General features: G+C 37.8%; 1 protein-coding gene across 2 annotated transcripts in view; it reads right to left on the bottom strand.

The window, feature by feature from the left end:
* Positions 1–630: 630 nt before the first annotated feature.
* The window catches only part of SEPTIN7 (septin 7), a 62,995-nt gene continuing 37,418 nt past the window's right edge, over positions 631–26,207 (bottom strand). Inside the window, exons 3-13 of one of the 2 annotated variants that reach the window (XM_082046392.1) lie at positions 21,207–21,307; positions 20,481–20,615; positions 17,446–17,563; positions 15,606–15,698; positions 14,294–14,390; positions 12,128–12,179; positions 11,117–11,242; positions 7,237–7,257; positions 4,332–4,467; positions 2,220–2,359; positions 631–1,662 (exon numbers count right to left, since the gene is read on the bottom strand). In XM_082046392.1, the coding sequence (XP_081902518.1) occupies positions 1,623–1,662; positions 2,220–2,359; positions 4,332–4,467; positions 7,237–7,257; positions 11,117–11,242; positions 12,128–12,179; positions 14,294–14,390; positions 15,606–15,698; positions 17,446–17,563; positions 20,481–20,615; positions 21,207–21,307 (1,059 nt within the window). In that variant the 3' untranslated portion in view covers positions 631–1,622. The remainder of the gene's footprint in view (positions 1,663–2,219; positions 2,360–4,331; positions 4,468–7,236; positions 7,258–11,116; positions 11,243–12,127; positions 12,180–14,293; positions 14,391–15,605; positions 15,699–17,445; positions 17,564–20,480; positions 20,616–21,206; positions 21,308–26,207) is intronic. The other variant, XM_082046393.1, reaches the window with a different exon arrangement.

Genomic DNA, 26,207 nt, shown 5'->3' on the forward strand with positions numbered 1-26,207 from the left:
TGAATAAATGGTATTTCTGGTAAGTGTAACTTATGTAAAAGAAAAGCGAAGAGCAAGGGAGTGATAGCAGGGGTTACACAAGGGACACCTGCAAAAAATCAGACATGCTTAATTGTTGCACAGGCAAACATAAAAAGCCCCCATCAACTTCTTAGCAACTGAAAGGCTGTATTTTTAAAGATCAAATTCCCAGCTAATACGTTTATTAGATTCTCATTCAACTAACTAGAAAAAAAAAAAGACAAAACAAAGCCCCCCCACCCTTGTCGATGACCCACACAGAAGCCCCCGAGGAGGCTGCAAATACGTTGTCGCACCAGAACGTCCCGAGACACAGAGAAAACCGAAGCCAGAGCAAGCAGAACGCAGCCCGGGGCCGCGGACACTTGGTGCCCTCTCCTGGGCAATTCAGACCCTGCTCTTGCCAAGCCAGAGCACAGACACCGAAAACTTCATTTCCTGTCGTAACCGTTCCACAGTACAGAGCATTTTCTATACCTTGAACTCACTCCTCGAGCGAATCAAAGACACGGGTCAATCAAATCCGGACAGAAGAGAGAAAGTTCAAACACCTCCCGGAGAAGCACTCGGCTGTTTCAACTCCTTCAAAATTTCTGACGCGGCAGCGTGTTACATCACAACATTGTTTATTATGTGACTTTTTACAATACAAACAAAAAAATACAGAAATGCAGTATATGAATACAGCTAAATGCAAAATGGTGATGTTTTTTCTTGAGGCCATATTCCCATTTCTAGTAAAATCAAGAAAGACTGCACACAGGTAGAAACAGGTTGGAAGTTAACTCCACAATTTTGCCTAGAAATGACCTATAAATGCGTTTTCCTGCTACTTACCATAAAATGTAAAAAGGGAGTTAAAGGAAAAGCTTTACTCACTGGTTCCTACCATATGAAAGAAGCTATATTCTATTTAGGAGGGCCAATATATGGAAAAATATCTAAATTAAATGTTGTTACAAAAAATGAAGCAGTAATGAGATCCTCCTGGCTAAAGAAGTTACTAAATGAGAATAGCATATATTTAAAGAATCCAAAACATAAAAGGGTTGTTATAAAAAGCTTAGGTGCACTGTAAGCCTACAACTTTTGTTTTTCCATGTGTACTTTTAAACAATGGAAGTGTCAAAAATAGGGTCAACTGTGTTAGACTAAATTACATTATTGTATATGCTGCACTGAATGGATTTCTTGTATTATAATAATAGAGAAGCATTGTTTGCATCATATTATGGCAATTTATCCTCACTAAAAACCGTCTAGAGTCCTTGCATTTTTTAACATCCTGTAAACTGTCAAACCACCAGAACATGATTGTACAACAGTAAAATGTTTCCTTTTGCATTAAAATGACATCTGTTTATAAAAAAAAAGGAAAAAAAAAAAGGTACTTAGAGCAGTTTTATTTTTCCAAGTACACAACACCCTAGACAATTCAAGGCATCTCATTCTCCATCAAAATTAACAAAAATTTGTCATGCTGTTAAATCCATTACTATGGATACAACTGGTGCAAAATTGGTCGAACGGATCCAACAAACACTGATGTCCAGGCTGGCATATTGGCAACTAATACATAACTGGTGGTCAAAATGATGTATTTAAAATATCTTCCCTTTCTTCTTATTCTTTTCCAAGGTTCTAAAATGATATTTAAAAAAAAAGTTGGTTAAATAATGCATACATGCTCTGGTTTAAAAAAGAAAAAAAAAAAATCAGTAATATACATCTTTTAAAATAAGCATTTTACAAAGCTTTACTGGTTGCAATACAAAGCATAGAACTTCTTATGTGCACAGTACTTGTGCTGCATGAAGTGAGGCAATGCATTTATCACCAGATTTCCCATTCCAAAGACTAGGAGAATTAAACACCTTCATTCTCAAGGTTTTAATTCTTCATCTTTCAGAAGTCTGACGCAACCTAGCTTTCAAATACAAACCATTTTTCTACATGGATCTAGTTATATATGGATACAACGTTTTTGAAAGTTAAAATCTCTTCAGAAGCCAATAATCTTCTCAATGTTTCTGATATATACCCATTTATAACTAAACACAGTTCAGTATTTTTCTTGGCTTTGAAGTGACACTCCCTTGGTGGTCAACCACCACTGACCATTATTACCACAGAAACTGCCTTTTAGCAGAAAGCTGCAGAACATTGACTGTGAACTGCAGGACAAGACTCCAATTTACCTGGAGGAATTCTGTTGTTCCAAAATACGTTGCTGAGCTTCCCAGTTCGCTTTCTCTTCCTCAAACTGGCGACGCTTTTCCTCTAATTCTTTGTGTTGTGCCTCCAAATTCTTTTTCATCTGCTCGTGGCGTCGCTGCAGCTGGAGAAAAAGTTATGAACAGAGTCAGTAAGCACAGAAAACACAGCAACTTTTGGAGCTGTAGTAATAAACATCAGCAACTGATGCAAGAAAATACAGTACTATATTTTCTCTACAGAGAAAAGTAACTTAGACCAAAAACTATAACGTTATAGATATTGCCAATAACAAAAACAAAGAGGGTATTAACTGTAAAATGAGGCTATGGGATGAACAGAAATCTCCCCAAACACTGCCCAAGTTAGAAATAGGAGTTGTAAGCAGCTACACATGCCAAACAAAAGGAAATTCCAGAATAATAATGTTAAGAAGCAAATTGCAGAGTATTTGAGTGTCAGTAATGCATAAATTAGCATCATCTTTGACTTTGTGCAGGGGAAAAACCCAACAAACATTGATTTCATCCTATACTATTAAGTATAGTAAGGATCTGTTTAGGAAAACATTAAGTGAATTAACTTATTCATTGATTATTATTATTATTGAACTGTCTGTACTGCTGGAACAGTATAAGAAGTCTCTCCTGCAAGTTGATGGGTCAGACTGACAATCAAATGTGTTGTACGTGAGAATGGTGACACTGTCAGGAAAACTGATTCCTTTTGTGTGGTGTAGCATGTTTTTTAAATTGAGTTAAATAAACCTCCCTCTTTTCTTACTCTCTTCTAAGTCCCTGTCTAACACAAGCCCTTTAAAACGTATTTCCTTTCACAGCTTTTTCTTTTTTTAGTACTTTATGTTCAGCACTGTCTATTGCCTACTCTTCTGCATTTAGAGAAATAAAACAGAAGTTTACAGTCATGAATGGTGAAGAAAAAAGAATGAATTCCATGAGTGTTTAAAAAGTGATAACACAGGATGCACTCAGTCAAAAAGTCACGAGGTAGTACATGAAAAATAAATTCTGGTTGGTTTTCATACATCAAGCAGAGTGTGGAGGCCGGAAGTGTAAGCGGGTTCAAAAAGAGTAGAGACAGAAACTGAGGGGGGATAAATCCAGTGAATAACTAAACATCTTGATTCAGATAAAACACCTAGCTTTAAAATCCTCCAATTGCTGACTGGTGCATCTTAGCATTTATATCCCTATCTATTCGCTCCTCCAAAAGAAGAAAAAAATCTAGATTGATACATGTATTTTTTTTTTCCTCTGATCCACTATGCCTTGGCTCCTTACAATGCCTGGGCTGCCAAGCATTTCAACTATTCTGCTAAGTTTCCTCACATTGCCTCAAATTTAGAGCCAAATTTTCTATAGGAACTTGCGACAACTTTGAACTTCTCTATTACGCTTCTTGTGAGAAGCTGCCTTCTCAAAACTTAATTTTCTGCTTAAATGTAATTTTACAATAGCCTCTTCAAAAAGATCACTTCCAAATCTGCTTGAAGCCCATAAAAAACAGTTTCACTGTGAGGACTTCACCTGGAGATGACAGAATCGGAATTAAATATCCATAAAATTTATCCACGTTCTAATGAGACCAAATCACTGACAACAATATATCCCTGATTTGCTCTTAGTCTAGCAATTCTCACGTAGGTGATTTCTTACAAACATAATGTGAAATTCCCGAAATGTCTTCTTGATATATAAAGCAAATTATCGTTACTACATTAGCTTATGTAAAGCATGAAAATCACAAGAACCTTTTAAAGCACATGAAAGAAAACGGGCATAAAACATTCCAAAGAAGTGAGAGGAAAGAGGATTAGTAAGGAAATAGAGAGGTATTTTAACATACTGTGAAAACAAAAAGAGAATGTATGTCAACATGCAAATTATTTTAAGTTTGGGCTTATACAATTTCCACAAAGAAAAACTGAGAAAGAATAACTGAGTTGTCTTTAACCATAGATTTCAACTACAGAATCAATTCCTAGCCAGAGGTGATGTTGCAAAGTCTTGGCAAACAGAACCACCTCTACACTTGCTCAGCCTCAAGCACATTGGAGTTTAAGACATTTCGATTACCTCAGCTTCAGAGTCCTTCAGTTTCTGAACCTTTTCTTTGACTTTCATCTCGAACACCTGTTCCATTTCCATTTCCATTTTTTTCATTTTGGCTACGTGCTCCCTCCTTTCCTCCTCCATCTGTGCCAACGGGCTCCTGCCAGAAATCCAGAAGAAGCAGTTAGCTATGTAAGAACTTTTTTCCTGTCTATTACATTAGGGCATCTGTAAAAAACAAGATAAAAATGCTGAAGTATTAAGATAAATAACATCGCTGTATGCACTGCTAGCTTGAACTCAATTGGCATTATTATACTAACTGTTTAGCTAAACTTTCCTCAAAGACATTTCACACAAAATCTTTTCCTTCCCCACAACTGATTTAAATTACATTTAAGTTAACAAAAAATCTTGACTTTCTATCTTTGGTAGAACCTGGTCATGGGAAGAGAGGAAATCAAAGTTACAACAAAAAAATATTGCATATTCCAAGTGATCTTCAGGCGTCCTGTTCTTTCCCATTCAAATATATACCAAAAATTAATGGACATAATAAGTTGGAGAGTGGTGCAGACAACAGTTCCATTTCCTCTCTAAATCTTCATTGTTCCAAGTGAGCCCAAGATTAAATTAACACTACAGCTGTGGTGAACACTGTGGTCATACTTTTGAAGAGACAGCAACTTCGCAAAAAAGGTTCGGGCAACCGAACATTATTATTTCATGAAAGTGTTAATTGGAATATGTTCCTTTAGAAAACTACTAATAAACTTAGTGTATAAAAATAACGTACATAGGTTTTAATTTTTCTGTACACTCTATGGTAACTACTTTCCTGGATTCTTCTGAATGTTTAAAGCTGTATAAGCCTGCTATCCATGCTGTGGTGAGACAGGCTTTAAAATGGAAGTTTCACATTAGATAACCAATAAACAGGATGATTTTGATCTAATGATGATTGCTACATACAGTCCTGTAGGACTTTTCTGCTCTTCAGCAAAGGGCAATGAAAACAAATCACTGGCCTCTTGTGCCAGTTTTGAATACGTACAGCTTAAAATGACAAAGTTTTGACTATTGTGTTGGTAAAAATGAAGAACGGGATGTATTTGGAACTGTTACAAGCAAGCAGCAGATGATAGCTACTGTAACATATGCAAAAGCCGCTCAGACCTGCAAACTGTAAAATAGATGTGGCAGGTCTAAGCCACATTTTTTGATAGGCAAAACTATTTTTGTTTTAATTGCTTGGAAAAAACAAACAGACAAAAAGAAAAAGCCTGTTCCAATTCAAATAATGCAAAAAAAAGGCATTCTGAAAGGAGAAAAGAATTGACTAATTTTCAGTCATGACTGAAACATAATTAGCAACATCTATCTTGATTCAGAATTTGCCACTCCTTCTTAGAGGAGCGAAGGTTATATATGAAACATAGTTAAGATCTGGTTTGACTATTAATGGCTCATTTTCTCCTTCCTGCTTGCCCATTTTCACCAACTAACCATACAGTCAAAGTAATTAATGTCATATGAACTTTTGACTCAAATACCAGTATTTTAAAGGTGGCAATTGGTGTGGGATGAGAAAGAAGAAAATGGCACTTCTGTTTAAAAGAATAAAAATTAAATTGAATCTGAACTAATAGGTGCAAAGCTTGGATTGGTGAGTAAAATGCTGTATAATATACATGACTGAAAATGATCCTTAGTCTAAGGTTTACTTTGGGCCTTCAAAAGGCCAACTGCTGGCAACTTTTGTCAAAGAAAATAAAACGGTTAAACACAGGTGAAGCACAATAAAACACAAAAATAAGAAGGAAAATGAAAGAAGAGATGAGCAACAGTACTTGTGTGGAAGCTAACCAGCTGTCACGACTATTTTCTTCTTGGTACCTATTAGAAGTGTAAAGTTCTCAAATGTATCTGCTCTTCAAAAATTAACCTAAGAAGCAGATCTGAACACTGACGAATCATTGTTGCAGCCTCTACAGACTTGAAAGGGGAACAGAACCATCCTTCTACTGACAACATCATAATCTAACGGGGGTGTCATGCAAGCTCTGTTTGAGAAACTGGTAAAAATCAGTCTGCACAGAAAACTTAATAAACTAACAAGTGAGCATTTACAGCTAAGAGCTTTACAACTTAGGTCACAACTGGTTTTGTTAGGTCTTAAGCATGTGACGTGGGAAAACGCACATCATCCTGCATTCCAGGATGAAACTATACAAGGGACTTGAACAACAAAAGAGTTGAAAGAAAAAAACAACAAACAACAACAAAACCCACAAAACAAACAACAAAAACAAACCACGAAATAAACAAAAACCCCACAAACCACTAAACAAAGATATAAAACATTGAAGTGATTTAACAAGACGTATGTTAAAACAGCCCTCTAAATTAATCTGCAAAAATTAAAAATTATTCTAGATATGCACAAAGTGGAACCTCTGCAAGCCAGTAATAAGATAATACCATGGCCAGGAAAGATTAAAGTAACTAATTCCCCAGTCCTATGAAAAGTGGTAAATTTAGACATAAAAAAAGAAAACTCCACTGATTCTTTATAAGGATCTATATGAAGAGGATGGAGCTATGGACAGAAATTGCGGGAATGTCATCATTTATGCACTTCCGCTCACTGTTGAAATTGGACCAAATTTGTCTTAAGGCTTAGCCAAAAAATTTCTGAAGAGGATGGGTTTTTAAAAGAGAGATTTTGTTACTCAAAGTATTTATAATTTCTTAAGGTTTACATTAGCACAACTTTAGAACGAAAAAGAACTGCTAGGGAGAAAAACAATGCCGAGAGCGGGATAACAGGAAATTGGTTTAAATTTGAAACATTAAACAGTGAAATCTTTCTTGTGTTTATAAAATTTTTGTCTTTAAGTTTTTTGGAAAAATTTAAATGACCACTTACATGCCTTCAACTGTGTCAAATCTAAAAAACAAAAAATACAGAAGCTTAGCTTAGCATGCTTAAATAAAACCACAAAACCAAAAGCAATAATTAAAAAAGTAAATTCATTATTAATAGATTCCTAAAGCTAATTATGTGCTTCCCCAAAAGCAAGTTTTTCACAGTACAAGGAAAGACTGTTAGTTAAAGCTTATTATATTTATTTCAAATTCAGTTAGTAAATCACTACACCATGTAAATATTAATGTAGGTTTGATGTGCAGATACTTCCAGGAATAGTTTCCCTAGAATACACATGCTTTTAAAGCTGTTTTAAATCTTGTGGTGACGTGAACAATCACTTGCTCTAAACTGGCTTTTGGAAACCAATGCAGTACCGAGGCTTCTCTGTTCATTTAAGAATTGTCACCTAGAAGAGGACGTGATATTAAAACCTCATGAATGCTCCTGTGCTGCAAAAAGAGCACTTGACTTGCATGGCCAGCAGAGGTCTCACCGCGGCTGGGCTGGGCTCAGAAGGTTTGGCAGCAAGGTCACCTTCCCAGAGCCTGGGGCTTAACCCCAACATACCTTGTGTTAGAGCTTCACTAGCGCTACAGGAGGGGGGAAAAAGGTCTGAAAACAAGATTCGGATATTAAGCCTCACCATCTAGTAAGATGGGCTTAATAACATTAAAACCACTTCACAGAATTCACTAAGAATATAGAGAAAAGGAGTTAGAAGTAGTCTAAGCTAAGCTGTTAGAAGGACCTCTACGCATCGTCTATTTTGTTACCCCGTGTGACAGGTTATTGAACAGATCAGTAGAGGGATAAGGCTCATCCTTACACTGTACAATACGACTTCCAACAAAATACGATTTTAAGTTTAAACTCACTGAAGATATCGGCTTCATGCAGGAAACTGAAAAGATTTCTCAAATAAATAATTTTAAATTTCCCAGCAAATGTCAATTTTCACGCATGTCATGTAGTACACGTGTGAAATTACAATTACCATGTAGTTTGAAGACAAGTTATCCATGTATGTGAAGATTACCCTTGACATTTTATGTTATCTTTTTAATGGATGGAATGAGGTTGAAAATTTGAAGAAATCAGACACCAAACCTAAAACACAACAAATCTACGTAACCATGGAAAATACATGCTTTGGATTGCTCTTAGGTCAACAAGTTACTTGTGGAACAGAGTTTCACCAAATCAAAGGAGACAAAACTGAGAGAAAATGATCAACTGAAGAAACTGTGTCAATAATTCTGCACAGTATTATCAAAACTTGTAGCAAAACTTGTATTTGTTTTCACGTTCACATTTTTGTTCGAAGAAATATGTTCACAGTTGCATGAAAAAACAAAGATCTGCTAAGATCGTAAAAATACAGCTGTTTTAAAAGTACAAAAGGTCAATCCAGCTCCAACAGCTGCCAGCAGGAGATACTTTTGGAAAAGCGCAGGAACCACTGCATGTACATCTTTTTTACATGTACCCTCCCAGCTTCCAAAAGAACAGCGGTGAAAGAATCAGATTTCCAGAGGACAAGTCAAATATTGCTCCATGTTGAGACACAGACACTTCTTTCAAAAGGCAAGCAGGCAAGTGTTAGAATTCCTCAGGGGGCACACAGATAAGCTGTTAATATTTGTTCTTCTCCCTTTCAACTCATTTCCAGCAAGGCACATGGTTATTAGGAAAATTCCATCTACGCTGCTTCAACGATGCCAGATTCAAAAGTACAAAACCACACTGAAGCCAAAAAAGCCTGTTAAGGCTTTAAAAAAAATGCTGCAAATCAACATGTGGATAAGGTAACAAGTATAACATCAGCTGCTTAATAACCAGTATATGTACTCAGGAATTTTATTTATCTACTTATTAAGTGACCCTCTGTTTGGAGGAACAAGCTGTAAGGGAAGATTCAAAATATTTCTTACAAGTTTGCAACAGATTTTGCCATCTTTAAGATGGTTGAATCAAACAAATTGATAACTTATTTATTCTCTTGAAAAAAGATAAAAGAAAACCTGCACCAGTTGCATTTATTCACTTCTGAGGTGCAGCACTGCAGTGTTCTGAGTGACAGATTTCTTACGGAGAAAATCGTTCCAAAAGGCATCTTTACCTAGAGATATTCAGGTGGGACAGCAGAGTGACCTGAGATGGCAGGAAATGCAGAAAACCAGCATGTTTCAGAAGGAGTAATCCCAGACCCTCTTAGCATAAATTCTAGCTAAAAAGGAAACCCCAGCCATGCTGCCTGGGGAAGGTGGGGAGAGGGCCGAATGAACAACACAAAACCAGTTTTTAACCTTTCTGGTAGATGCATTGATACAAAAACGTATCCTGTTATGTTTTTAATTTGGGAATAAATAAAAACCATCACTGCGTTATTCTTTTTAATAAGAACGCAGAATAGCTAATCCTTACTTCAATTAGCCAACAGACTAAGTCTGTAGATGCAGACCAGCACAAATCTGAGCAGGCACAAGAAGTGGTGAAACTGTAACCACTAAAATTAAGACTTTTCTAAATCTAAGGAAAACATACTAAGATTTGGAAAGGGAAAATAGTATTAAACAATAACAAAAGAATCCAAACAACTTCCTCTGATATCCAAAATTGCAATGAAAAGTTTCACTTTTCAGTACAATAACAGCAAATAATAGTACAGTAAAAAGTGTAGTAATAGCAACTTAGAAGTCCTGGAGGAAATGCAGAATTTTCTATTCTGCCCTACTATTTATACACTATTGCCTCAGCAAAGAGGATGTCAGTTCAAGTTCTTGTGCTCAAGCACATTTTCTTCTCTGATGTGGCCACCTGCACCCTTTTCTTCCTTAATGTGCAAACTACCTCACAGGCCCCTCACCCCATTTTTTCCACATTGATTACCTCATTTAGTAACTTTATTTCTCAAAACTCCTCCTCTCTCTACCAACACCACCATACTGTTATGAGGACAAGTGTAGCTTGAGAAATATTTCTAACCTACTTGCATTCAGAAGCCTTGAGATGCAAGTCAGGGATAATGTGACGGCAAGAAACACGGCAGTGAGAAAAATTAATCACTGTGTTATGGACACATGAAGATCTCAGCAGTAAAAATACTTAAATTCAAGAGTGTAGATGTTCTCAAGTAGCATTACAAAATGAAAAATACAGTAGAGCCTACTTTTAAATCTTCCATCTGTTTCATCAGACTGGCAACCAACTTTCTGTCAGAGGCAAATAAAATGACATGCTAGGGTTGAAAAAACCCAGCAACAACAAAACCCAAACCCCTGCATTGCAACCCTCCTCTCACAAAAGACAGAGATGTTGCAATAATTTCCCTCACATGATAAGCAACCCTAGAAGTAGCCAGGGCAGCATTTCAAAGATGACAGCAGTGCATCTGGATTTTCAACGTTTCTAAACAAATATTAACCCGTTCTTCTCAAAAACATCCCTGACACTGAGTATTGAGCATTCATACCAAAAGAGCCAGTAATTCCAAAAGTAGTATGCATACCAAAATAGAAACCTCAATGAACAAAAACTTTGCAATAAATACCAGAGAGAAACAAAACTTATGAACAGAAATAGTAAATGTAAGGATTCTCTTCAGAACTGAAACTAAACCCCAGTTATTTAACATGTTCACATAAACTAGTGCAAACCTTAACAAAAGAGGAAAAAAAAAAATTCATAAGTAAACCAGAAACATACAGTGTTCAGATCAGAACACAGTTGAAAAGGCAACCAATTGGAGGATAAATAGCAACAAAACCACCACCTCCCAAAAAGCCCCCAAAACTCACCACACATACGCAAAACCAACCAAAGAAAACAACATAGAGCAAAAAGATTACAGTGCAATACAACCTTAACAAGAACTTACTTTGTTAGCTGCCCTTTATTTTTGTTGTTGTCAACGCCATTGTATGTAACAGCTGCCAGTTTTCTGCTTCTGTAGTTCTCATAATGTACATTATTAGTGACATCTTTCAGGTCCTGCATATGAGTTCTGTCAATAAGTGCAATCAGCTTAGTGCACAAATACAAAATACTACCTGAAAAATCAGTCCCTGCTCATTTTGTAAATTGACTTAAATTATATCCCTCCATTCATGTTCCATTGCTCACAATGTTGTCATTCTTCCATTTACACAGTTGGCAAGACAGCACAGTCACAGAAATAGCAGATTATTTTGCAATGAACTATCTCAAGTTTGCAATATTGCAAACATTAACTTGCAGGACCAATCCTCAGAAAATTTTGAGTTCTTGGATAGACTTGCAAGCATTTGGAGAACAGATATGAAAAGTGTGCATTACAACTGTAGCAGGTGTGCCATGTCTGGCAAGAAACAATAAATAAGCCAAAACCTCCTCATTTCTATCTTTTAAGTCTGCAAAAGCTAAATGTAAAGTTCAAGACTACAGCATTAGCTTCCTTTAACAATTTTCCACCATCGGCTTGGAGAAAAGCAAAGCTTAATAACCAAGGGTTGTTCCAGCAGTTCAGTAAGTGATATCTGCTGTGAGCATAGGACTCAGCATCTAATACAACGAAGCACAGGCAGTCTTGCTTTATACAACTGCAGCACTGTAAAAAGCCTACAACTAAGTACACATCAGCACTGACAACTTGGGTTCCTATGCTTTATCACAATTTTTAAAAACAAGCAATCAGAAAGTAAGGAGAACTACATAAAAAAAAAAAATCACTACCACCACCACTTGCTAAATATGTGGTTAAATGAGATCATAAAGTGTAAGATACTATTTACAATTAAAAATATGAGTATTAATATGAACTCACTAGCTCAAATCCTTTTTTTATCCAATATATGACTTTGTACTCTCCCAGGCATACTAGAAAACCAAATGTTAACTGTAAGTTACTTACCTTATCAACATGTTCCTCAGAATTGTGAAGTCACAGTGTTCACCGTTTTCAACTACAGAAAGAAGTAAATTTTTGTTGAGATGCTAACAAAAGTAAGTGCCTTACACAGAGGCACGGCTTTGAGATGTCACCCATCTCCTACATTAATTCCAACACCAGATTACTTCCAGCCTTTCCTTACTCAAACAGTATGTGCATTAACAGTAGGAAAGTATTAACAATATATCAATATATCTTACCAGCAAAGTTCCTGTGCTCCCCTAAGTCATGCTGGCAAACTGTACTCTGAGTCAATACAGCAGAATAAGCTACCGCAACAGAAACACAGTTTTGCCAGTTTAACTAACTTTACAATCCTTTGGAGGCCCTTCCAGCACAGCTGCATGAGGATCAGACACCAAGTGATGAGCTCAGCCTAGAACCAGCTATATCCAAAACCCTCACAAGACAGAATGAACACAATATATTGCTCCCTGCCCCATCAAATTAGTTCCAAAAATCTTCATTTTAATTTTCATGTGGATTTAGTTCTAACCAAGCAAAGGAAGGTCCTACATTTAATTTGATGCACCTGCCTACAGACCAAAAGAGATGGTTAGCAGCTGTCATTAGATGCCACCTTTTCCAGCTCTGCCTCTCACCCCATCACTGTAGAGGAGGCTGATGCTGTCAGTGGCTTTTTCCTGACAGATAATGAAATGGCACTGGAGGAAAATGCACACCCCAGACCGCTCTGGCATGCAGACAGAGAAGCGACACACAAAGCTCTTCGCATACATAAAACCACGAAGCAGGTTCCAGTGTGTTCCTGAAGTAGAGATGGACACTTTCACGGGAAGAAGGAAGAAAAGCAAAATGAAGGAATTAAAAGGACCCACAGAAGTTCAGTGAATCCTACAAAGAAAAATATGAAGCACACAGCCTCTTCTATATGCACTCCTGTGTTATTTTATTCTATGGTTTCACACAAACTGATAAGTTCCACTCAGTACATGAAGCCATACTCCCAAAAAAGCATCGACTCTGAGTATTCTATCCGTAGCTGACAGACTCAAGGCCACTTAAAGAGGTTCCTTTTTAGACAGGCTGTAGTTCTCCCCTTCCAAAAGTTGTACAATCATGTGAGTGTGAAACATTTTAAAAGTTTTGTTTTAAAATAAAGCAGCACCATTTTTTCCATTTCCAAGTGCTAACACAAGAGCCTTAAATAAAGTTTGATCCTCTCTGGTGCAGCTGGTTTTTACTTTCTGCCAAACCTCATTTCCTGCCAGACAGGCACTTCAAAGTGCTACAGCATTTCTCTTTAAAGTATTCGTCCATACTGTGCTTGCTGGTAGGGTTTTTTTGGTCTGTTTTACACTGCATTGAATTTATAGTCGATTGCCTTCGGAGGGCAGAAGTAGCGAGAAAAAAAATTCTCTTTATTCAATACATGCACACTACAAGGAAAAAGTTCAATCATAATGGAAAAACATTTGAATAGTGATTGTTTCACTATACAGCATGGTGCAAGCCATGCTATGTGCCATTTGAACAGCACTAAAGCACAAACAATGTTTGCCAGAACATCATGCAATTGTCTTTACGTCTCTATAATAGCATAAAGTAAGTTTTAAATAAATTAAAAAGAAAAAAACGCAAAAAAACCTCACCACAAAAGAAGCCACTATCAGTTGCCAACCAGTTAACACAGTTACCTTCCCATTGCTATACCCAGCAATTAAGACTCAGATTATTTTGGGGGAAAAAGAAAAAATTCTTCCAGAAACTTTAAACTGAATTTATGCTAGTCAAGCTGACCAAATTAACATTTATCATGTGAACACTTTAGAAAGAAGAATTTAAGAAACATAGGTTTTATATGAACAAAACTACAAGAAGAATGCTAGCAAACAGTTGTAAATCTAAGCCTCATCATCAACTCTAGTAAGTTACTACAGGTTTTACAACTCCTCAGTAAGGCTTCAACAGGAATCTGCTTGCAAAGTTTATTGTTACTGAACCTTTACCTTGTTCCAACATTGTCAGAACAACAAATGGCATAAATAATAATAAATAATAAATCTCCAGGCCAAAGCACATTCCAAATTAAGCATTACAAACATTTCAAATACCAACTAGTGTCTGGTTAGTTTTAAATGGGTAAAAATAATGGGAAAGCCTTACCTTCTGCAACACCCCATGGGTACTGCCTTCCTCTCACTCTCTTGCCATTGACTTCAATGATCGTATTACTACCTACCACAGCAAGAGGTAAACGGTCCTGCAAGAGAAAGTGTCACTTTTAGAACAAAAATTTCTTCTGCCAAATGATACTGAAAGCATGGCCATGTATAAACTTGATGTAAGCTCCTTAGTGCTATAACACTGCAAAATGCAGCTTATCTGAAGTGCAAGAATAGTTATGTTTACTGACCTCTGTCTACTTTAATGGCATGTATATACACGCACCCCTTTTAAATTCCTTACACTGTTGTATTCTGTAAATTTAGTTAAGAAACAGACGTTACTGTTACTCAGTAAGCTAAGCAGCAAGCAAACCACTTCCTATTTAACTGATTGCACAGTAATTATTTATCAATTCATATTCCCACTGGCTACAGGACTGTTACTTTGACTGGATTTTGTACCCAGTTTTCAAAGGTTTGCAAGTAACTACATCAATTTTTTGTTTTCAGCTGAACCAAAAATCCATCCAGTATAACAAGCAACAAAAGAGCCAAGAGCAGCTTCAAGTAGCTGAAAGGAACAGTGTACTAAGTATTTTGGACTCTTGTCCTGGCTTTTATTCTGCTCTTCTCCTTTAGGCTCAGGCCCAGAATATCTTCTGTTTGTGCTATTTGTGTGTATCCATCCTAAGCGATTCCCACAGTAAGAAAAAAAAATTGAAAAGCTCTTACAGGCTGTCAAAGCTACTGAACAAACAGAAGCAATGCTCAAGGAGCATATACAAGATGGACTCCAACATAAAACAACGAACCAAAAAACATGAGTAAACAAAGAGAAAGCCTTTCAACTGCCTGATAGCCCTTTGGATTTTCTTTAGTCATTTGTCTCCATTAAGGTTTCAGTATATTAATTAGTCACACAGCTTTTAGCTGTAACACACAGACTCTGTGCCGCTGCCCACCTCTGCCTGAAAGAGAACCTTTGCCTCCCTCAAGGATCAGAATCAAACAAAATGTGGTAGGTGGATAAAAGTCAAATAGGGGTGGAATAAAAAGGAAGTGATCTTTTAATAGTTTATTAAATAAGCACATGATCTAGTGCTCTAATTCTGAATTTTAGCCATTAAAGTACTCAAGTCATCTAAGAGTGTCATCCATTGCCCCTGCTGAGGAACACTGACTCTCAAAACAGTTTTACATCCAATTTTTATCTTCTACACATATTGGTGGGCTCTTCATTAATGACAAAAAGCTTTACACTCTCTACCCTCCCCAACCAGTAGGTAGTTTTTCAAAGGAAAATGATTTACCTTTATCTTTTTAACAATCTTATTTTCTTCTTCATCATCCGTTTCTGGAAATTCATATATTTTAATTTTGTGTTCTTGGATTTCTTTCATTATCTAAAACCAAAAACATGTTATTTGTTGGACGAATTCATACTTTGTAATAACTCCCCTTCTTGCTGCCATTAGATTGTCCCTCCTTTTGTTTTATATGCAAAATCCTTGCATAGCAAGGTGACCAAGCTCCATCATAAAACTTGTACATCTTTAATGCCATCAGGTGACCACAAGGGATTATGAGCCAGAGCCTCACAGCTGACAGAATATTGTCCATCAACACAAGGCCCTCTACAAGAGGGCAAACAGAGATTTACGCTAATGAGAATTCTAACTGCACATGCAAAAACTAATACGAGACAGCTTAAATTCTCAGATCAATCACACAACGGAGTCTCTCTCTCAAAAAAAAATATTTAAATAGATAACTGCAGGCATACTTCAGCCCTTTGAGTTCCCACAATAGCTACTGCTGTCACTCCTTTTCTTTTCTGTTTCTAGCTCACCTGAGCAGCAGTTGCTTGAAGCAGGATCACCTGCCTACTTTAATAGAGCTTGTGACTGGCAGACTGACACTACTGGTTAGTTGTGTTGAAAAATATTTGCAAGCACTAATGAAAATTTAAGAATAACTGACAGCGTAATAAAAAATAAGACTCTACTGTTTTGGTGCTTGATTTGTCTGAAGGGTATTTTTAAAAACATGCTGATTAGTTTTCCAGAATTTTAGAATGGAAAAGCATTAGACCATTTAGCTGACAAGCTACACTCCAGAGCCCTGGGGAATATTTCTGGTTCACGGGTTTGCAATCTTACAAGAACAAGAACTTACAAGTTTCCAATTCATCCAAGGACTTATTTTCAACATTTGATTTGGGAAAGTCTCCCCTATTTAACATCAACTTATTGATAAAGCTGCTTATATTTTAAGAAATATTCTGCGTTCTACTGTTTTTCCCCCTTTACATCAAGAAAGCCCCATGAAATGCAACCAAAACAGACTTCAGGTCTATAGCACCTTGCTTAAGTTTCTCCAAGGCAGAAATGGTCCTTTAATTTTTATTCTTAAATCAAGAGATTTGCATATAGCATCTCTTAGTGCCACCTTCTTTTCAGAACCTGTGTTCTTCTAAAGTAAGACTGGACACAGTTCAAAAAACAAACTTCATGCCTTGTCTTGTTCTCTTTTGGGTCCTCCTTATCCTCTTTATACAATACAGCATATAGTTGAAATAAAACATAAGCCACTTGGAGACACTAGTACCCAATTAACTCTACAAGTACAAAGCAATTGTATCACTTGTATCAATGTTAGAATTATCTCACCATCTTTAAAATGCATTACCACAGCCCACAACAGAACAACAGGTATACTGATTCTCATCTAATACCTGAGGCATCTTTAAGAAATATAGCACATCAACATGAAAGTCAATACCACAATACAATCAATAATACTGTAATACTGTTAAATACCTTTTTTTTTGTTTTTTTAAACACACAACTTCTGTTAGGCACCTAAATCTTGAAAGCTCCCTTCCTTCCTTACTGATTTTTATCTCAGCAGTGAATTATTTCACTTGCCAAGAATCATGCTACACTTGAAAACTCTTCCCCTGAGGACAGAAACAAGATTATTTCACCAAGAAATATAATTAAATCTAGAGATATAAATTACTTAGCTTTGCTGTCTCAAGTTGTTGCTTCAGGGTTTAAACTTTGCATGTAAGAAGTTAAATCTCATCATTTCCATAGGGATCAACTTACTAAATTATCCCATGTTGTAAATATCAATCTTTCAACTCACCTGTTTTTTAAACTGTTGGCATTCCTCAGGTGTAAGTGTGTCTGCTTTGGCAATAAGTGGAATGATATTCACTTTTTCATGCAGGCGCTTCATAAACTCTATATCCAAAGGCTTAAGTCTGAAAGACAGCATTAGAGCTTTGCAATTTATAGTCATTAAACAAGAATGTACAAATGACTTGAGATTTGTCCTGACAACTACTCTTAAGATAATGATTTATGGGTGATAGATGCTTGAATGAAATTCAAAAGGCTACCTGCAACTGCTATAGGAAATCCCCTGGTTTGTATAATACCAGAAAAATAAGTTGTAAATGAATATTACTAGCAGTCGTGAGACTTCTGCTAGCTGAAATTGCACTATTTAAGCAAGTGATAAGAATGCTCCTATGAAGATAGTAAAGCTCATGCCATTTGCTGGAAGCCAGTTCCATTTAAAGCCTGACTGGTAAGAGTTTACAGATGTGATTCCGTTCAAATCTGTTCAAATACACAGTTTCAGTTTCTGAAACTCATGTTTATTTGTATGCTTCTTCCTGAGAGTGGGCTGTGAGATCTTTTTTATACATTACATTGCTAAGACAGTAAACTCTGTGGCCTGGGTACAAATGAAGTAGAAATATCTCATCTCTAAATCACTATGGATAACAAAAAGACCATTGTGAAAGTGGATGACAATGACATGAAAACTAAAACACACACCACATGGGTATATAAAACCATTGATGTGGATCAAAGTGGGCAATATTTCCTGCTTGCTAAAGTAAAGCCACAGAGGTTTTGATGCATTCATGCCTCAGAATTACAGCAAGTTTACTCAGGCTTAAAGGATTTAGCAAGATTATTTCTCATATAAAATAAATTAGAATTAGGAACATTAAAACCAGATTCATTTGGTACTCAAATTTAGCTGCTTCTCCAAAACATATATAAAAGAATAAAGAAAACATTATAGAACACATATTTAACTTCACTTTAACATTTTCCATCTGCCACTGAACTTCTCAGCTTTTCAACATGTTTCCATTAAATAGCTAACATGAATGCACATCTAGACTAAGAGCACCAGTCTGGCTATCCATTTGCCTTCAGATGCCTTCCCTCTCCTCGCTTCAAAAAGCTACTCCAGGGCAAAAACACAGTTTGAAGGGCAGTTGCCAAAGCAGAATAGTTCAGAACGACAACAGTGCTCACCTCAAGGGCTGGAGTTTACAGTCGAGACTGGAGCAGGAGCCTTTACATAAAGATCCCAGAACTGCAGAAAGAGTCTACAATTCATTATGACCCCATTCACTCACCTGGGAGTCTCCTCACACCCCTTCACTCTCTCTCTTTACCCCCACACAAACTAAGCCATCAGTTCAGATATTTGTGGGGATACCAGCTGAAAATGGTAGGATGTGTTAAATACTAGAATCGTTTAGGTTGGAAAAGACCTTTAAGACCATTAACCTAACACTGCCAAGTCCACCACTAAACCATGTCCCTAAGAACCTCATCTGCACATCTTTTAAACACCTCCAGGGATGCTGACTTCACCACTCCCCTGGGCAGCCTGTTCCAGCCTTTCAGTGTATAAATTTTCCTAATATCTAAACCTCCCTTGGTGCAACTTGCTGCCATTTCTTCTTGTCCTGTTCATGACAATTCTCCAGTAATTGAGAGACATTATGCAAATCTAGCTCAACTTTACACTTTTCTCCACAAACAACATGAAATACCTGTACAAGGAACATACTTTTCCAGCTTTTACCTCACAAATTTACATGACCAAAAGTTAATTTATGTGAAGCTTCACCTCTGTTTTTCCTTATGAACAATTAGTACCTCCCACTGGTTTAGCAAGTTTTAACAGATAACAGGGAAGTGTGGGGTGTGAAGGAAGACAAATGCGTTTTGCAGAATCTGTGAGTTAGCTTAGAAAAGATTCACTAACACAAGAAATGGATCCTTTTCCCTTTACTGAAATGACATTTTGATTTTCCACACTAGTAAAACAGTATATGCCAAAGACTCAAGTGTTTTCATTTAAAATTAAAATGCATGTTCAGCAAAACTGACATTACAAACATGCATGTTGAACAACAACAAAATGTTCTGTTAAGGCCAATCTACAGAAAAAAAACACTTCTCCATCTCCCAGTATTTCTTTCCAAATTTGAGAAGCCTGTCTAGTTCAAAATTATGAGAAACATTCCAATGCTAGCTAAAGAAGCTGAGTGTAATAAGTGGACATTTTTCACTGCCTGAAGAATATTCCTCAGAATTCCTTCATTATTACCTTCAACAAGTTATACTACTTTTGTGTCATACAATACAAGATACTGCTTATCTTCTCCTTCTGGTTTTGAAAGTATCGCCTAGGAGTCTCTGACAAATTTAATCAGTTATAATACAGAGATAAAATGCTCAGGAACCAATTCCAGATATAGTCAATCAGTATCTAATACACACTGAAAATGCAGTTCTCTCTGCCTACCACTAGATAGAAGTCTGATCAAGTTAAAAACTAAGCAGGGGTGGAACACTGCATCATAATTGGAAAAAAATCCAGAATATGTGTAGTGGAATTGTCACTAGACAAAGGATTACAGCTCAAGTGAATTAAAACATTATTATAAGGATGCACAGAACTTCCCATCTTCAATTTATCATTGAAATTAGAAGAAGGGATGAAGAGCAGAAGGAAAAAATCCTGTTGCTGGAAACATGAACCAGTTTCTCCTTCTAAACAGGAGCGTGTGCACAAAAGACATAGATGACAAACGTGTGAACACGTGTGTATTTTTAATTGTTCTAACACTATTTTTATTGTATGTATGTAAAGTACAATTATGTTTTCTGGTGTTCTAACTTATTACTTGTCTGGCTTGTTGACGTCTGACAAGCTCAAGTAAGCTCATCTTGAAATTAAGCATGGTCCACAGGCTGTTAGAAAATCCTATTTGCAACTTTACACAACCAAGAATGACAAACTTGAATATTTATCAGAGATAAGAGACAGAGAAAGGAAACATAAAATACACTCATACAAACCCATGTCCTGAAGGAGCAATGAAGTATAAACAACACTGCACTCTGTTATCTGGCATCTGACGTCTGTTCACTCGAGACTCTGCATTCAGGTAGTCCTCAAATTTACTGTCAATGTAGTCGATAACTGGCTGCCAACTGCAGAGGTTACATGAATAAAAACCTGTAAGTTATATCATTGATGTAAAAAAAGTCTGTCTTTGCTAAGAAAGAGGTGTACACTACTTCCCCATAGCTTGCTTTTTTTTTTTTTAATTAAGAGCATATAGCACATTTTAAGTGACCAGCTCTTCAACATAAAACCAAGTTACACAGCTCTGAAGATACAATCTGTGAGTTCCCTGAAAAACCCTTTAAAACACAATTACCTTCATTTTAATAGCATTAAATAGAACACTTAAGAACAGCAGCCAAAGGAATATGCTTTAGTGGTCACATCTTGTGACAGCAATAAAGTCAGTTCTGCATGTTGCATGTGTGGACAAAGAGGCAAATGCTCCATTCACTTTAAAGGGAAAAGCTGACAGCAATTCAATTGAATTATAAAGGTACTTGGAACTGCAACAGTTAAAGTTTTCAGCTACCTGAAAAGTTTAGAAGTGTTGATATTTTAACTGAAGATCAAAATTTGCATTGAAACAAAAAAAAATCACAAGGTATTATATCTCACACACACACGCAAAACACAATTCAGAATTATTGTGGGAGAACATACAAAGAATGTCTTACCAATTACTATTATCCACAGCATCTCCAAATCCTGGTGTGTCAACTATTGTAAGTAGTAACTGAACACCACCCTCTTTGATTAAAACTTTTGACTGCTCAACCTGTAAAATTGATAAGATTAAATTTTCAGCAATTTAATCACCCATCTTAAACACTGGGAAAAGCATTCAAGAAATAAAACATCTGACAAAGAATTGCTAACTTTACTGCTTCAGAGGGATACTGAGTCTGCCTTTTGCTTCTAAAATCACAATAATTTCATAATTATTTTCAAAAGGAAAAAAGGTCATAATTTAAATGAAGTCAGTGATAAAATAACTCTGCTAAGTATATACGATATTAAAAAAAATAATAATAATCTGAGGTATCCAGACAGCCCCATAAACCAGGCATTATACTTGAACTTGGGTCACTTGAAAGATAATTACGGTTTTCAGAACTAATCATCTCCCCAAGCATCTTGGATACTACACTTCTAGTCCTGCTAAGGTGCTTTAAATAATACATTTATTCTTCAGCTAATACAATGCTTTGGAAAGGAATCAGAGCGCAAGTGATGGTTTCCTGTTGAAGGTAACACAATCCAGCTGCAAACTGCTGAGCCAGACCTCACGTGACTGTAATGGATTGGGCTCCTGCGAGCTCAGGGCAGCGATGGAAACCTGGCTCGGGAGGCAGCTGCACCAGCACCAGGCGTGACGCAAGGGCTGGGCGTGGGAACGCGTCCCTCCCGCCGTGACCACCCATCCGCAGCGCAGCCCAGTCAGCATGTCACACAGATTGAGCACGTCCTGACGCTGAAAATTTAAGCTAAAGAGCAAATGGACTGCCGCCCCCTTCTTCCTACTAGTATCTCCGTAACTATTGATGATGCCCATGTCAGGGGTACCTGCCTGAGAAAGTCCTGGGCACCACTGACACATCAGCCGGTCTGATCCACGACAGTAAGAAATTACAAACTCATGTTAGCATGTTGGCTCCTTCCAATTGCTCAAACATTTAAGCATAGTTGTTTGTTTTTTGGTTTGTTTTTCCCCTGATATTAAGACAACTTCTATTAAAGTACTAGTAACACCATTTGCTAGATACAGATTCAAGAAATCAGTCCTGTGAGCCATTCAGAGTCACACGCAAGCTGGAAGACAACGATGCCACTTTACTGCTCATTGCTTAACCCTTCTTAAGCCTCCTGAACCCTAACTGAGGAAAGAAAAAGTTACATTTAACTAGGTGCACAACTGCATGCACATTCAGTAATGAACTTTCAGAGAGAGTAGAAACTTGGATAATAAATCCTATCTGGATGGTCTCTTGGCCAGCTCAAGATTTGAGAGAGATCGTATCAATGCTGCTTAAGTGCTTGCACATCCCTAGTTACAGGGGTGAAACAGACACACAGCCACACCTGAACATTCCTGCAAACACTTTGAAATGACTGGTTATGTGATGCAATGTAAGTCTACAAGATAAATTACCACTCTGCAGAAAGTCAAACTACATACCTCTTGCACAAGCAAAACATTGATTCCGATTCAGGAATGAATATATAGAAACACAGAAAACAGTAACTAACTGCAAAGAAAGCTCTATATTTCACTCCTGAGTATGCAGGATGCTATTTTTATCTACTCATCAGTATGGAGCCTATCTGAGCCAGATCCATCTCTTTAGCTACTAGGACTCAAACAATTAACTCAACTATACTATGGCTGTCTACAGCATGCAGTTGTCATGAGCTGGTTCCTCACCCAACAGACCAAAAAACCCAAACCCCACCAGTAAGGTAGCTTCACAAAACTAGAGTCCTCAACACTAGGCTACCTGGATGCCAGTCACAGCAGAAGCCAGGTTTGGGTGGACTTCAAAAGGCCAGCCAATTCAATTGCCTACTTGAGCAGAGTGTTGGGTTAACCCTTGCTGGATACCCACCAAAGCAGCTGTATTACTCCTCTCCTCAGCTGAGTAGGGGAGAGAAAAGTAGAACAAAAAGCTCGTGGGTCAAGATAAGGACAGGGAGAGATCACTCACCCGTTACTGTCATGGCAAAACAGACTCGACTCGGGAAAAATATTTGTTACCAATCAAATCAGAGTAGGGTAACGAGAAATAAACTGAATCTTAAAAACAGCTTCTCCCCACCCCTCCCTTTTTTCCAGGCTTAACTTTACTCCCAATTTCTCTGCCTCCTCCACCCAGCAGTGCAGGGGGATGGGGAATGCAGTCAGTTTATCACACATTGTCTTTGCCACTCCTTCCTCCTCAGAGAAGGACTTCTCACACTCTTCCCTTGCTCCAGCCTCGGGTCCCTCTCCCAGGAGACAGTCCTCCATGAACTTCTCCACAGGCTGCAGTTCTTCACTAACTGCTCCAGTGTGGGTCCCTTCCATGAGGTGCAGTCCTTCAGGAACAGACTGTTCAGTGTGGGTCCCCCACAAGGTTACAAGTCCTGCCAGCAAACCTTCTCCACCCTGGGCTCCTCCCTCCATGGGTTTCACAGGTCCTACCAGGAGCCAGCTCTAGCACTGGCTTCCCACAGGGTCACAGTCTCCTTTGGGCACTGCCCTGCTCCAGCATGGGGTCCTGCATAGGCTGGAGGTGGATCTCTGCTCCACCGTGGACCTCCACAGGCTGCAAGGGGACAGCCGGCCTCACCATGGTCTGTACCACGGTCTGCAGGGGAACCTCTGCTCCAGCACCTGGAGCACCTCCTGCCCCTCCTTCTTCACTGACCTTGGAGCTGTTTCTCTCACACATTCTCAGTCCTCTCTTCCGACTGCAGTTGTGTAGACTTTCCCCCCTTCTCAACTATGTTATCCCAGAGGTGCTACCACCACCACTGATGGGCTCAGCCTTGGCCAGCAGCAGATCCATCTTGGAGCCAGACATCACTGTCTCTGTCAGACATGGGGGGAAGCTCCTAGCAGCTTTTCTCACAGAAACAGCCCCTGTAGTCCCACCACTACCAAAACCCTGCCATGCAAACCCAATGCAAGCAGGCCTTACTGCAAGGTTAGGAAGTGTAAAACAAAAACAAACAAACAAAACTTAAAAACCCAAAAAACAATACCAAAACCAACACATCCACCGCCTAAGACACCACCAAGTTACCCCTTCACTAACTGTACAACTCCCATCCTTCCAGAAGTGTCCAGTCCAAAGCCATGAGAACGTAGGAATACACACAGTGCTTTAAAAACTTAGTTTAATTGTGGTGAATGTATTTTTCCCCCCTTAAGAGTTCTATGGAGAAATTTTCTTGCACACCATCAGTGCCAGAACTCAAGAGAGTAATCCCCAGCCACACAGTCAACTCAGCCAAGAGTTTACTACTCACAAGCTTCAGCACACAGGAGATTAACTTCTGATTCCTCACATTCTTTTTGCTATCTTGCACACAGCGGCCACAGAACCCTCCTATAACCAAGCTCTCTTGGAAGTATAAGAAACCCGTAACACATCCAAAGTACTAGAAATGATAATGTTACTGTACTCTTGCCAAGTGCTACAAGGTATCAGCTTTATTCTCCAGCACAAAAATTCCCAGCAAGAACATTTAAATTATTAAGCACTCACAGCGGAATGCTTTTACAAAAGAAGCAATTAATAAAACATTATCTTGAACCTGTGTTTATAACAAAGGAAAAGGAAGGTCAGAAGATCCTCAAGACATGCCACGCCAAACATTTTTCCTGATTCTGTATGCTTGTAGAATCTAAGTGTGGCTGAATTTATACAGTCACCTTCTATCAAATGGCCTGTGGTAACTGAATCCCTGCAGACAGTTCTAATACCTTACTGGGAGGTAAGGATTCAAGTTTATTCTTACTTTTCATAAAGTCATGTAGGTATCTTGCTATCAGGTCAGGGTTTTCAAAAACCTACAGAATAAGAAAAATGAGTTGATCAAACTAGATGTCCTCTGCTCCTGTCGTGGGAAATCAGACCATATCCACCATACATTGTAAGCTGTAGAAACAGTAGTTGAAAAAACTGCCATAAAGCCTCTGTAAAGCTGCATTTTTCTAACTTAAGGGGATGTGTCCATACATGGTCAAAGGCACAGAAAGCAGCAACATCTGGAACAGATCCAGAAAAATCCCTGTAAACTAGTGTCATTCACAGTTAAGCATCCAACTGCATCCTATCATCTGATTTACAAGTATTCCCAATGGATTCAGGGAAAGCATTAGTTCAAGTCTTGGAATTTAAAGCTTTTGATTAAAAGTCTCCTCCAAATGGCCATTTTCCCATGCACTCCAGTCAGCTGGGTCATACGGGGCTCCTTGGCAGTCACTTCGCTGCATTCATGTCGTGATGCTTGTCACAGCTTGACTACTTGTAAAGGATTAAACAAGCCCTTACCAAACTCCATTTAAGAGAGTCAAATAATGAGAAAAGAGATTTCATACTCATCTTTTTCTGAGGAAGTTTCCTTTGAATTCATCTGACATCAAGTCACTATGAACTGTTTTTCCGCGTTTTCCATTAACTTAATACAAAGGACCTGCCCCACAAAACTTCAAACTGCAATTGTTTTCAAGCCCAAATCACAGTTTCTATTAATCTATGTGAGACTCTCTTATGCAATTCCTGACCAATAAATTATTCCCACCATATAAAAGTAGGCGATTACTACCACCAAGATTTTAGGATGCTCAGGGTGATCCGTCTCATCTCTACCCTGCAAAACTCTTGACATCCTCAACTTAGAAAAGCTTACTCTGGCAAAAAGCACAAACTCCATGGATCCAAACAGCAGCTCCAACTGTTAATTCTTCAATTTCGTATTTGACTGGAATCATGTCTACATCATATGCATAGTTTCTAGCACACATAATTTTCAAGGTTGTAGGGAGAAATAGTTTTAGTCTCAGACACTGACACAGAAATAAGACAGTTTCAGTTTCCTTTTTAAAGTGCTACACTTACTAATTTATCATTCATCACCAGAAGTAATTGAAATCAAAGCAATGGTGCACTGCAAGTATACTCAAACAAAAA

The sequence above is a fragment of the Streptopelia decaocto genome (assembly GCF_964273445.1).
Source record: "Streptopelia decaocto genome assembly, chromosome: 2".
NCBI lineage: Eukaryota > Metazoa > Chordata > Aves > Columbiformes > Columbidae > Streptopelia > Streptopelia decaocto.